The sequence below is a fragment of the Equus caballus genome, chromosome 4, assembly GCF_041296265.1.
Source record: "Equus caballus isolate H_3958 breed thoroughbred chromosome 4, TB-T2T, whole genome shotgun sequence".
In the NCBI taxonomy this organism is placed as follows: domain Eukaryota; kingdom Metazoa; phylum Chordata; class Mammalia; order Perissodactyla; family Equidae; genus Equus; species Equus caballus.
This window is the reverse complement of record NC_091687.1, coordinates 42,515,555-42,530,127: the sequence shown is the minus strand read 5'-3', so window position 1 is coordinate 42,530,127 and position 14,573 is coordinate 42,515,555. Positions and strand designations below refer to the sequence as shown.

Sequence of the window (14,573 nt, the reverse complement as noted above, 5' to 3'; positions counted from 1 at the left end):
TTCAAAATGACGCTGTGGAGGCCTAGAACTCAAAATCCTGTTTTCAACAGTGCATGCAAGGGTTTTCAGAGGATTACATACAGGCAAGACACTAAACTTGACATCGCTACTCTCTCAACTTCTGAGAGAGAAAGCTGACTGAGGCTTAATAATTTAACAGATCAAAAAGAAAGACATGATCTCACACTGGAGAACTGTTAGGCTTTCTTTAAACAAATATTTATTATTTTTAGTAAAACTACCCGTTAACATATTTTTCACTTCAAATCCAGAATACACACCCAGTTTTTAAAAGCATATCTTAAGTAACTCGTTAGGATATCATGCACACAACAGCAACTCAGGCAAAATATCTAACACCTATGCAAATGTTATCATAATTTAAAATACATCGGAAGGTCCTCCCCCCATAATACCTACAAGCTTAACCACAAATGTGGGATCAATTTTACCAAGGATTAAAAAGTATGCACTTAATGAATTCAACTGTCAAAAGTTCACCCATTTTCTTAAACCAGCACCTTCTTCAGTATTCCGTAAGTTTATACTCTTCAACCAAAATTTTTTTCTGTGACTTATTGACCTCCAAAGAAAATTACATTAAAAAATTAATTATTAGAATCTTGGACAGCATTAAAAAAAGGTTTTTGTCAACTTCTTAAGTTGTTATTGCTGCTCAGTCCAATTGTGTCCCCCATCACCTTTCTTCTTATATAATTAAAGAAATAACATACACTCATTGTAGAAAACTTAGTAAACCTAAAAAAATATAATTTTTGGGGGCCGGCCCCGTGGCCAAGTGGTTCAGTTCGCACACTCCGCTGCAGCGGCCTAGGGTTTCACTGGTTCTGATCCTGGGCGCGGACATGGCACTGCTCGTCAGGCCACGTTGAGGCAGTGTCCCATATGCCACAACTAGAAGGACCCACAACTAAGATATACAACTATGTACCAGCGGGGATTTGGGGGAGAAAAAGCATAAAATATATATATATATATATATAATTTTTTTTAAACATCACCTTTATTCTCTCCATCCAGAAATTATCAGAGTTAACATTTTGATGTATGTGTTTCAATCCTTGTTCTAGGTGCAAATACACATACTTTAAAAATATAATTGAGGTAAAAATGCATATCAAGTATTTAACCAATCTTTTTACCCTACAGTATACTGTGAAGTATTTCTTATCTTTAAAAATTTTAGAAAACACAATTTATCCTCTGATACTATATGTATATATCATAATGAATTTAACCATCCCCCTATTTTGGATATGTGAATCCTTTTAACTTTCTACCAGGACAAATAACACTTTCATATACTCCTCACTCACAATCATTAACAAAAAAAGACAATCAACAACATGCAGAACTCATATCCAAAAACGGCCTATGAATACATGAAAACATTCAACCTCACCAATAAATCCATATAACACACGAGATTATGAGAGACATTTTTCACCTACCAAACTGAAAACTATAAAGTATATAAATCATACCAAGTGCTGGTGCCGGGATTGTGGGAAAACCACTCCAATGCCACCCCGATTATAAACTAATACAGCCTTTCCAAATAATAATTCAGGCAGTATGTATCAAGGCTTTCAAATATTTTAGCCAACAATTTTATTTTTAGGAATCTATCCAAAATAAATAATCAGAGAAAATTCTAGATGCTTAACAAAAAATTGTTGATAGTGTTAATTTCCTTTTAATGTTAATTTAGTGTTATGCACATCTATCAAAAGTCAATGAAGACTCAATCTACATTATTATCATTCTTATATTCTGCTCTCCCTATTATATCATAGATTTTCATTTCTGGTCCCGTTTTTATTTTTCATGAGGCTTGCTTGTGTGTTTGTTAGTTTTAATGTTCAGTGCTTAATCTTAAAATCTCTGAGAGGAAATGGGTGCTTTGGGCATAGCATATTGTATAATAACTGATGCGCAACTTAAATTAGTGTACTTTGTTATTCTACCTACAGAATAAACTTCTAAAGTTAAGTACATTTTATGGACTGGTGCACAAGATGATAGTCATGCACCCTACAATAAGTTTGCCTTTTCCCTGAAAAATGGGTTCTTAAAAAAAAAATGCCTCTAACAGTTGATTCGTAATGAAAAATGTGATTTCACCTCTTTTTCTTCCTTTATGAAACAACTTTTCACATCTATTTTATCTCAAACAAGTGCTTCGCAAAAGAACCCATCAATATGGCATGGACTCACAAGTGGACCTTAAAAACCAACCAATAAACCTGTTTTTCCCTCCTCTGCTGAGTGCCTTACAGGGGAAGAAAACTCTTCAAAAGCCTGAACACACACCTCTGACTTTAAGTACTAAATCTTTGTATTCAAGATTAGACAAATTTTCCAGTATGAACGTACCCTGCAGAAGCTCTAGCCTGACATATTTTTGAAAGAAGAGTAAAGTAAAAAGTAATTTTTGGAGAGATCTGAAGTGGATCAAAGAGAAAGGTCTGGCTCGCTGTATAATGACAGACTCGAGACACAGAGTCACTCTGTGGCCATGGCAGTCCAAAAGCATCACAGGAGAAACACCAAATACTTACTCTGGAAGCCTCTCACCTGGATACTTCTGGAAAGAAGCCTCCATGGTCTCCATGACTCTGTTTACCTTTTTGACCCTTGCCAACCACTGTGTGCCCCTTTCTAGCCTACCGTATTTCAGCTGGTATAGGAAACAATTTGGAACCATAGCTCTCCCCAGAAAAAAACTTATTATCCGACTTAAAAAAGAGAGAAGGAGACTAACATGTCTGTGAGCTGTTTCATTTAAAACCACTTTTCCTCATACATAAATATGTGGGGAACAGTTTTAACTCTACAAATGCTTTTTTTAAATTCCTCTGAAATAGATTAAATAAGCAAAGAACAAAACTTTCCTCTCCTAAAATATAAAATTTCTGGATATCTTTATACTCTGCCTGTGCACTGTCCTTTTTGTAAGGATGGGTGCAAGAGAAAGAGAGAGCTAGTTAGGCTGAAAAATTAGGAATTGTGCAAAAATTATCAATATTTCAATCATGTTGAACTGTGCTGTGAAGCTATTTCCAGAACAAAAGTGAGTGAAGCAATTAATATGTCAGCAACTATATTACAAAACATTTCTTTCTTTATTCTTAGGTTCCTCACAGGGTGTTTTAATATATAGTTCAAACTATACTTTCAAAAGTCAAGTTGCTCTAAAAAGCCACTCCATAAAAATGTACTCCCTTGGATTTAATATTTTAATCATTCTCAAGTTTTCATAATCTATAGCATAAATAACATTCTCAAGAGCAATTTAATATAAATTCTTCATTTTGATAACTCTACAAAATTTTCCCTTTGAAATAGTAGCACAAATATTTATGATAATGGCACTGTACAAACAGGTTTAAGAGAGAATCACAAGATGTTACGAATGAGAAGGGGTCTTAGTGATAAATTACAGTAAAACAGCCTCAGTTACAAAGAAGAAAACTGCAGCCTCAACAGACAAATTTGTCCAAGTTTACAGAATATCAGGTAATTCCTTGATAATCCCCGTTAATAATATCCCCATTAATAATATTTCATCCCCATTAATAATATTTAATAGTTATAGACATAGTATGCTTCAGTAGACAATGTGCAATAAACTAAATAAATACCTGCCCAAAATCACTCATCTCACAAATGGTTATGTTATAGATCATAGCAAGTATGGCATATGAAATCTATAATTGAAGGATGAGGAGAATTTTATAAATAAAGAGTGAAGTTTGTCCATGAACAATTCCAATCAACATGAAAGAATAATGAAAGCTACAACTTAAGAGCAGTAGGATGGAAATTAGCATCGGATCATTAGAAAGGGACAAGGGTCCCTTCATGCTAGAAAAGACCAATATAAAGAGATAAATTAGCATTAACGCTGTTTATGCCTTTAAAGAAACCCTAAGTTGAAGCAAACACTTATCTTCATCAATAGGAATTTCAGATTACATGAACAGAAGTGCAAGGTCCCGCAAGGGCGATGTTCCACCCATCCTCTTTGCCACATACACTGTTCTGCCTCAATATACAAATACCTTCATCCCTTTCTGGCTCCTGCTACGTCCTCAGCTTCTTGTCTTCCTTTTCTCCATGAAACTGCATAACAGGGTAGACAGCATTTGTTGCTCCCACATCTCGTCACTTAGTCTTTAGACCATGTCACCATCCAGAAAATCCTTTTGCCTTTGCTCTCTAAACTTTCCTATAGTTTGCTGTCCTCATGGGGTCTTAAATTTTAACATATCCCAAGCCATACTCATTGTTTCTCCTCCATTCCTCTTAAAAAGCATGCCCCTGATTCCATTTATATGAAATGTCCAGAAGGCAAATCCACAGAGACAGAAAGTAGAATAGTGTTTGCCAGAGGATGCGGGAAGAAGGGGAATTGGGAGTGACTGCTAACAGGCACAAGGTTTCTCTCCAGGGTAACAGAAATGTTCCAGAATTAGATAATGGTGATGATTGCACAACATTGTGAATATACTGAAAACCACTGAATTATACACTTCAAAATGGTGAATTTTATGTTATTTGAATTTTATCTCAATAAAAAACTGCAAATTAAAAATAATGAAAATAAGCACAAACACATTCAAGCACACGCGTGCACACGTGCACACACACACACACAAACGCACAGCGTGTTTCTCCTTCTGACTTCCCATTTACCTTGCAAAATAATAAACTCCCCAGAAGTGGAATTATTCAAGCAGAAGCTAAATGATCATCTGTCAGCAATATGCTATTGAGGGGCTAACTGAAGAGAGCAGGAAATTACACTAGATTACCTTTAAGTATTTTTCATCTTTAAGTTTCTATGTCACAAACCAAAATGAAGAGATTAGAACCAGGGGAAAATTTTTAAAGTGACTAGCAAGAAAAAAATATGAAGCACAACTTGAAAAGTTTTCTTCCCATTCAAAATGAGAACTACAGAATACAATGAAACAAAAGAACAAACACAAAATAGATTAAAAAAAGGAAGAGCATAGAAAATTAAGAAAAAACATTAAGTTAGCACAAAAACCAAGAAATGATATTTGGAGTTTAAGATGCCAATGTTTATTTTGTTTATATAGAATTTATTCTATATCCAATTGTATTTTTCTACAGGAATTCCAAAACCTTTTTTCTTTTTGAGTCATGAAGAAGTAAGACATCAGAAAAAAATCTAATGCAGATGAGATTTCAATCAAATTTCTTTTGATGAGCATGTAACTGGGTTAATAAGGTAAACAACATATGGATAACATAATAGGAAGCAATTTTCCCCAAAACTCCACATCTTATCTTTAAAGTCCATTAACCCAACAACTAGTGTGCTTTGTGAAGAAATTTAGAGGGGAAGACAAAATATTATGGATAATGTGAAAAGGAAGAAATTTTAAATTTTTCTACCAAAATAAATGCCAGCAAACATCTATAATAATTTGCTATAGAAAAGAATCCCTTTTTAAATACCAAACGACCAGCGTTCAACGAAAAAATAAAAAGAGGTATTAGTATACACACTCAATATTAGAAAAGGGGTTCATTCAATAAATATTCATTATTTGATTTTACACAGTACATTAAAATATTTGACATATTTACCTGGTTAGGAACCATACGTTACAAAACAAGAAAATTTAAAAGGAAGTCCAATTTAAATGTTATAATATCAAAGTCATCCAAATGAAAGCAAGCTAAATAAGATGACAATTCTTATACTCTCTCTAGAATTGTATTAATTTAGGCTTCCAAAAGAATGAGAGGAATGGAATTTCTAAGTCGATTATCAAGAACTTCCTCCTCCTATCCTTTTATAATTAAAAACTTAGACCACACAAATAGTCTAGGATGTGACTTTTTAATGGCCCAAACTCCTTATGAATTTAGGGATCATAATCCAGTTTGGTATCCAGAAACAGAGTGCCTTATGTACTTTACAAGTTGACACCTGTTTTCAAAGAATATTATTCCACACAACTAGCTACAGCAGATCCATCTGGAAAGCAGCTTTGTTAAATGAGCTTCCCCAACATCTTGTGACCTGCCCCTTTCAAAAGCAAGAAGATTGTTCTTCAAAATCATACTCCAAAGGGTGGTCTCTTGACTAGCAGCATCAGCACCAACCCAAGAGCACGTTAGAAATGCAAAATCTCACCCGAGACCTACTGTTTTGTGAGTTTGCTGTATTATTTGAGAATATTAAATTCTGTTACAAAGATCAAGAAAACAAATGGAATGGAAGAAACTCATAAAAAGTGATAATCATTGGGTAAGTAAGCTAATAGCTTATGAGACAGAGGCAACACTCAGAGGCTCTATTAAGTATAGACAATGAGAGCTTGGAGGCTTGTAAGATGAAGGCAAAATTCACAATGTGTTACAAATACATAAGTTAGTAAACCCGAAAGACATTCCAAAATAGAAAATATGATGGAAGGAACAAGAGGTTTACTTGTAGATAGAAAGGGATGGAAAGACCAACTCATCATCATGCCATCTCTGGACTGATAGCTATGTCATCTCTGGATCTGCCACCTACTGAGGACACTCAGTATGGTCCCAACCTTGACCCACAGGTGCTCCACCCTAGAAACACAAATCAAACCCACGGCTCATCAGCAGGCAAAGTGGTAAAGCTACAGCTGTATCTAAGTGTCCTTGTGCCCACTCCCTTCGATAGAGCAAGTATGCATCATTAGCTCAGGGCATCACTAGTCTGTGGAGTCCCTGTGCAAACATCAACTCAAGTCCTCATAATCATACCATCAATGGGGAAGGCTGATGTGAGAGAGAGAGGGACAGGACAGATGAACATTGTGTACCCAGGACTTAAGTAGTGTGGTCCTTCCAACCTTGTCTGCACCATGTGTTAACTCACCCCATAGCTTTCCTCTTGCTTCTGGCTGTGTGTTTTAAATTGATTTGATAAACTGTGTGACTCGAGCATTTTAATTTGGTTGCTAAACCTGCCTATTCCATAACTTCTAGGATAGCTAGTACTGTACCCAGAGGCTAACCATTGTACCAAGGTAATTTCCCACAAAACACCTACTGAATCAGAAATCTGCATTTTAAAAGATCCCCAGGTGATTCATATGCATATTAAAATTTAAGAAGCACTGAGCAAGACTGTTAAAAAGAAAAAGCTCCACAAAGACAGAAATTTGGATCTCAGAACTATACTCTGAATACCATCCTGAATTAAGGTCCGCATGGACCCCCTGACAACAACTCGGAGCCCCAAAAAGGGGAGAGAATGCTAAGAGATCCATTTTTAACAACTATCATATAAGGTTTAGAGAAGTATTGCTGCCCTTGGTGATTTTCCTTTGACCTCCAGCTCTGTAAAGCTCCATACAGTTGGAGAAAACACTCAGAAAAGTATAGCACAATGCACCTCAACATTAACCCTGCAATCTCCTCCTCACCGGGAATTAGGAAAATACCCTTTTTCAGATATGTCACGCTTTAAGAACACCACTCCAAAGGACAGAAGGCTACCAGAAAGAGAAGAAGAGTTAGATTTCCTTAATAAGGTTGCAGTGACCTTGGAAAGATCACCCAAGAGAGAGATGAGCAGAACAGCCTAAGAAGCATCCTTAATGGTTGTACACTTGCCACCTACTAGCAGTTGCTGACTTGATCAGCTTCAGTCATTCATGTATGTATCACATTTGCATTGTTCCTGACACATAGTAAGGGCTCAATAAATGTTCTAAATTAACAGAAAAATAATGAAAAATGTCACCCTTTCTATCCTTGATTTATCTAAGACAAATTTAATTAATTCAATCCCTTGGTTTTGAGAAATTCCTGAGAAAGAAGGCATAATTCCACATCTCAAATTAGCATGGTTCATAACACTCCTCCTTCATTTCATATCTCAAAGTTGGATTTTATATTTTCTATTAATCCTATTCTAATTTTCCACAATACTGTGAAATACATCAACCTATCCATTAAGAAACAATCCGACCATTTCTAAAAGTCACCAACAATTACGTATAAGGAATACTCTACACAGGAAAGACCAGCTATTATTCTGATGATTTTCTAGGTCCAGATTTAAGTCATCTTAGGGCAATATCCATGTAAAATATCAATAGAAGAACTGCAATAGAAACTGAGGACATCACATGCACAACCACCATAAACAAAGATCCAAAACAAAAGACTAAAAGTGTTGAGAATATTCACCCTAGTGAAGAAGGAGATGAGAATACCAGGAAAAGAATGTAAAAGTTCTAAAGATCATTTCTGTAAGGAATATGTTCCCTGTTGCTTCTGAAAGAGGAAGTGTATTCAAATTTCAAAGGAAAAGATCCAGATTGGAAATCATAACTTCCCATTCTATAAATAAAGCTTTATAAAAAGAACAGGAAACATACATAGGGAAAAGCTAAGTACATTCCCTTTCAAATGATCTATCAAATCCTGCTCACTCCATGCACTTAATAGCCTAGGACAGTGAAAGTTCTCATAGGACATTAGACATTTCAGCACAGGTTTTTACACTGTGTTACATGGGTTTTAAGAAGCAGGTGTTTAAGAACTGACTCTACAAGCTCACAGCGGAAACAGAGAATCTTATACATCTTTGTATCTTCTGCAGCTGACAGCATGAGAACAGACACATGATAAGGCTTCGATAAATACTTACTGAATTTAATTAATAAATACTTATTGAAAAGCTTATTAAATTACCACCCTCTGAGGCAAAAATCTTAATTGGAGAATAATCTAAACACTACCATCACCACCACCACCAGCAGAAAAGAAGCTCTCACAATTTCCAAGTGAACCCACTTACATGTTAAACAATGGGAACAAGAAAGAGTAACTGTCTTAATCATTCCAAAGGGCTAAGAATGAATCTTCTGTTTGCAAACTTAATCCACTCCAACCAGCACTGCTAACAGCCCACTAAAACGCAGTGCATTATCTTTCTGCTTCACAAATCTTATTCTTGATCTATGTTCTTGATGAAATATGTGAAACTTAAATGTATGTAATCTACTTCATTCTGTGTTATATGAAATACACAGTCTATTACACAAAAATTCAGAGGCAAGATGCTTATTGTTATAAGTAATAGTAGGAAAAAAAATCACTTGAATTTCAAAATATCATACCCCAAAACCCGGTCTGTTTAGATCTTGAACAGCTATATTTCAATGATAAATCCTTTAAAAGTCATTACACCTATTACTGTGCAGTTATGTCTGGTGCAGCACCGGACCCAAATACAAGGCTGGTGCCCCACTTGGTTGAGTGGGTAGTATTCTACTTGATAAATTTTCATCAACTACTATCCCCCTTTAAGGAGTCAGTCACCGGTTTTAACAAACTCCTTGAAGAGTTCATTTCAGTTATTCCTACCTTGCTCAGTGTGAAACAATTTAATCTTACTGCTTTCTTCCTAAGGGGTAGAAAGATAATGTTCAAAGGGTAGCACTTGCAAAGGGGACACAAATGGTGAAATTTAGGAGCTCACTGGATAGACCTGAGGAAAAGCCACCTCTAAAGAGTGCCTAGAAGTGGGGGGTAGGGGAAAGAAGGGCAAAGGAAGGTTGTAAAGTACAGCAAAGAAACTTAGCTTACTTAGAAACTAGACTCACACCTCTAGTTATTCTAAACATAGTTTAACTTGACATGGCCCATTCTGACGCAGAACTTTTGCCCTACACTAATGAAATGAAAGTTTGCCTGCTGACACCTATAAATAATTTCACAGATTACTAACTTTACTTCAAAATAGTATTTCATAATTAAAGCAAGGTCAGAGTTCTCTTTGCTATGTAAATTATACATATTTCAGCCTTATATGGAAGTTTCGTAAGATGGAAATAACAACAGTGATTTTACATTTTGAGGAGAAAATTATAAAAGATTCCCTATCAAATTCCAAATCTATCATATATATACACTGCGTAAGCTAGAGGCCCCTAGAAAGTGGTTTCAAACTACGCATTCTGCCACCACGACCCTCCAGATTCCCTTAGGAGGGCATGCCAGAATCTTAGGACAAAGCTGATGGGCAAGTACACTTTGAAAAAGCACTCCAGGACATTCTGACACTCAACCAACCACCTCCTGCCCCTATTGCCATTATCAGCTAATAATGTTTCACCACCCGCTGCTGTGATGTACTCTGTGCCATTCTTCTATACCAAATGTTAACTAAGTGAAGTCATTAGAATAGAGCATCTGAATTCAAGTGGCATGCATCCAGTGTTTAAGAGGTAAAAATAAATTCATGACTGGCAAATCAATTTAACTTCCTTGCACAAAATTTCACTGTAAAGCTACATAACAAATTCTGAACTCAAAGCTATTTACAGTCACAGCTTTCCAATCAAAGTACTTAAGTCCGCTAATCTATTTCCATGAATAAACTTTCACTACCAAGCAGCAGTACAAAAAAAAAAGTTTCAGCATTCCTCACAATCCACTTACACTTAAGGGACAACTCAGATTTTTTAAGCAAGTAAATAAAGAATATTATTTCAAGGTTATCATAACTCTCCCATTGTACATAATACCTCATATCCTACAGTGCTTAGATTCAGAAAATTTTATGATTTATGGGTAATTTTAGGTAAAACTAGTTAAAGAAGTAATCCTTCGAATTAACAATCCTGGTTTTCAGTGTTCCTATCATTCATACTCCAGTCCACTGGAATGCATCTCACAATCCCCAAACTTCTTCAACTTGAATATTACTCAACACTGGTTTATGCAACTACAAAGCACATTAGGAAATATTGATGGGTATCTCTCAAACTCCAAACTTTAAAATCACCTGAGAACACGTGTACATCAATCACCCTGAATTCCTTATAGTTGTCGAATCTATTCTACATACAGATAGGCCCAAAAACTAAAAAGAAAAAAACCAGAGAAAACTTCAAAAACAAACTGAGAAAATATACTTACCTTAATTGGAGCACTACTAAACTTAATTTTCCTATTTGCTGGGATGTCTTCTTCTTCTGGCAATCCAACAATTTCTGAGTATTCCATATCAGGTTGATAGTAATTGTTTTCATCACTGTCTTCTTGCTCATCCTGTTCAGTGCCTGTCTCTCCCCAGTCTGAATTATACCTGGATCTTACCCTATACACATTATAGTCACTGTGCATGTAAACATGGGAACTCTCAAAATTATTTGAATCTTCGGGTCCTTCCTTTCCACAACTGGATCCAGAAGCACCAGCAGAGGTAAAATCAACACCTGCTAGCTCTTTCTTCTGTTGCATTGCTGCCTCACTCCCACCCAAATTAGCTTCAGCGTCTCCTAAAGGTTCATTTTGTGGTGAAGGGATTTCAGACTCTGGCATTGCCTTATCCTCAGCACAAGGCTCTTCGGGAATGTCTTTGTCAATTCTGTCAGGAGTCTCTTGGTTGGAGGTGGAGTCCTCGGCTTCCTTGCTCTGCTGTGTCTCTTCACTAGGCATCAAAGCTAGAGAGGTACTTTTCGAAGCCACTTCCGGTACTGGAGTAGTACTACTCTTCTGAGCATCCTCTGCATCATCACCGTGTTTGCTTGGAGGAGACCAAGAATTAGAATCCTTAAGGTGACCAAAGGTGTCAAGATTTGTAACAGTAACAGATGGTAAATTCAGGGGATAATGCCCAGTCACTGAGTACTCGTTTTCAGCCTTCTCGGGAATGATGGCACTGGAGGAGTCAGTGTTCTCAAATACTGCGCTCAGTTGACTCACAGTTGGGGAGACAGCCTCGGTCCGGGAGCTGAGGCTGTCCAAAGAATCAGTGCTGCCTCTGTTGGACTTGGAACCACCCCATTCATCCTGAGGTTCACTCCCCCCAGCTTTCTCTTTCTTTGGGGAATATCGGTTGTTTTGTCCTGATTCATGCACACTTCTCTCAAACAACTTCCGAGTTTCTGTGAACTTAGAATATGAAGGGCCATCACACATTGTGTCAAATCTGCTAATTCGTTCTGAAACGGAGGACTCCAACTTAACAACTGAGCCATCCGTTTTCTCCAGAAATTCTTTGGGCTTCATTCTTCTCTGAGGGGATGAAGGTCCCCCTTTGCCCCTTGTTTTGGCAATGACTGCAGCATTCTCATTGGGTTCCATACCCATCTGCATAAATAGATTTTTAATTCTGTTGACATTGGAGCCATATTTCCTCCCCCTGCTCTGCTGGGAGCCCTCACCTTCTTTCGTTTTTTGTTCCCCATCTGACTTGGGTTTGTCAAAGGTACTTTTTAGTGCCTGGAACTCAGTTCTATATGCATTCCTGTGAGGAGAGGCACTTCTGAGAGTGGTTCGTTCACCTGAAGACTCAGCTTTCAACATTTTTACTTCAGGAGTGAAAAGCCAATGTTCATAATGATCAGGAAAAAAACAAAAAACAAAACACCTCTCTTCTCTAATCACCAGTATTTGGTCAAGAAAAAGTACCTCTCAAATGGCATACTGGGTCAGTGATCCTCCCAACAGGTGTATTAGGAAATTATTCAGTCAACAGTTACACAAAATGGCTTTTTCAAAGCAAGACTAGAGGTTCATCTGTAATAGAAAAGAATGGATTTCTGAATTCATTTACTTATTTGAATTCGTTTAGTCAACTAATATACACTTTTCTTTTCAAAGTGGCTTAGACTGAAATGGGTATCTAAAAGCCAAAAATTTAAAAGTTATAACTCCGATTGGTCTTTGGTAACAAAAATGTTTCAAACAATTTGGAGACCCCTACCAAAATCAAAAACATACACACATACAAGTTACACATAAGTACACTTGAAAGCAATACTTCAGCCAAGTTTTGGTTGCTTTTGTGAATGACTTTAAAAGAAACCAGCAGTTCGCAGACCTTTCAGAAATCATCAAACTGTCCAGAAAAATGAACTTCACTTGGGATCCTCCACATCAGGTAGAATTTATTCATTCTAAGTGCAATTAAAAGTTTGGGATCTATGTTTACCAACTCCAAAACACGCCTCTAGAGGCTTATTTCCCACTTTCTGGTCCATATTGTCATTTACAGCATGCCCAAAGCAACACTAGCGCAATTTCAGACAAAAACACGCAGATGAAAGTTCTTAAATGGCAATAAGTTTCACTCGAAGTTCAGTTATATCAAATATTTGGAAGTTTCCTAACAGTGGATATTATTAAGGGTAGGATGTAGAGTATCATGGGAATAAATGCATGAGAATGTGACGATCAGAAAACAAATATAGCATGAATCCTCTTCTCATAACCCTGATTTGCTTATTCCTACTTGCCTCTAACTTACTATAAGCTCAAAATGCAAGACAATGCATGCTTGCTGGTTTCCTTCAGCCCACAGCTGGATTTTATATCAATACGCCAGCAGTCAAATACTTCAAGATCTGCTGAGGAGCAAACAATGTAGTTCTAAAGATTTTTCGTTTTGTTTTTGTTTTGTTTTGTTTCTTAATAGGAGGCCGAGCCATTATCACTCTCACGCACAATCAGCTGAGGAAGCACACACTTTCATTTAAATCGCCTCCAAACTCGGCTCCTGGCCCAGCACGCATGCATGGCCCATGCAGACAAACAAGAAAGGCTTCAGAGTGTGCTGCCTGGTTTTTGGTCAAGCATCGACAATCGCCTTCTTCCCTGACGTTTGGTTAAGCCTCACACACCCTCCCCTCCCCTCCCCCTGCACACACACCCCACTCCCTCCCCCGCCGATTCCAGCCCGAGGGGGCGGGGGCGGGGGAGATGGGGCCGCCGGGGGATTCAAAACCTGCCCTCACAAAAGACAAACATAAATAACACCAACTTGAGAGGCAGCCGATTCCCAAGCCTGGTTCGGGACGCAATCCCTCGGCCCCGGGGCAGGGCCGGGAGAGCAGGTGACGCCAAGCGCTACGGTAGGAGGTCGCAGGCTAGCTTTGTGCCAGGAAGCACCTGAAGTCCTAACACATTGGCTGGGGCTCCCGGCGGCTGCCAGGCGGATCCCAGCGTGGCCCGAGGAGAGCCGAGCTCCCCGGCCACATTAAAAAAGAAAAAGAAAAGAAATTACAGGGTAATGCTCATAAATCCCTTTGTTTTTCCTCCGAATGTGCCAGGAAACAATAGATCCCACTGATAATGCCTCCGATCCTCAACCTATCGCTCCCCAACCACAACGCACCCCCACCCCCAGCCTGCGACTCAGCCTTTGTACATCCCGGTTTCTTTCCTCTTCATCTCCACCCTCCCCAACTCGCCCCGCGCACAGCCTCCCCCTTACCCGAGCGGGAGCCGCCGCCGGCGGGGAGGGTCGGGCGGCCGCGGCTCCCCCCTCCTGGAGGCGCCCCCCACCCGCGGTGGCCGCGCTCGGCTCGGCGCCGGCCGCTCGGCGCCCCTCCACCCGCTGCTCACGGCGCAGCGCCGAGGGCGGCTGCGGCGGCCGCTTCCCCTCGCGCCGCGGCCCCCACGCGCGCCCTGCCCGCGCCGGGCGGCCCCGGGAGGCGCGCGGCGCTCCCCAACGCCATTGCGGGCGGGCGGCGGCGGTGGCGGCCGGGGCCGGACGCGCTCGCGCCCTC

General features: G+C 38.8%; 1 protein-coding gene across 26 annotated transcripts in view; it reads right to left on the bottom strand.

Moving 5' to 3' along the window:
• Nucleotides 1-14,573, bottom strand: part of PPP1R9A (protein phosphatase 1 regulatory subunit 9A) — a 314,168-nt gene that overhangs the window by 298,942 nt on the left and 653 nt on the right. For 18 of the 26 annotated variants that reach the window (XM_023639218.2, XM_023639228.2, XM_023639222.2 and 15 more), the window contains exon 2: nt 10,978-12,582. In XM_023639218.2, coding sequence (XP_023494986.1) covers nt 10,978-12,369 — 1,392 coding nt within the window. In that variant the 5' untranslated portion in view covers nt 12,370-12,582. Of the gene's footprint in view, nt 1-10,977; nt 12,583-13,825; nt 14,249-14,278; nt 14,560-14,573 lie in introns of those variants that run through there. The other 8 variants (XM_070265690.1, XM_070265700.1, XM_070265702.1 and 5 more) reach the window with 5 other exon arrangements.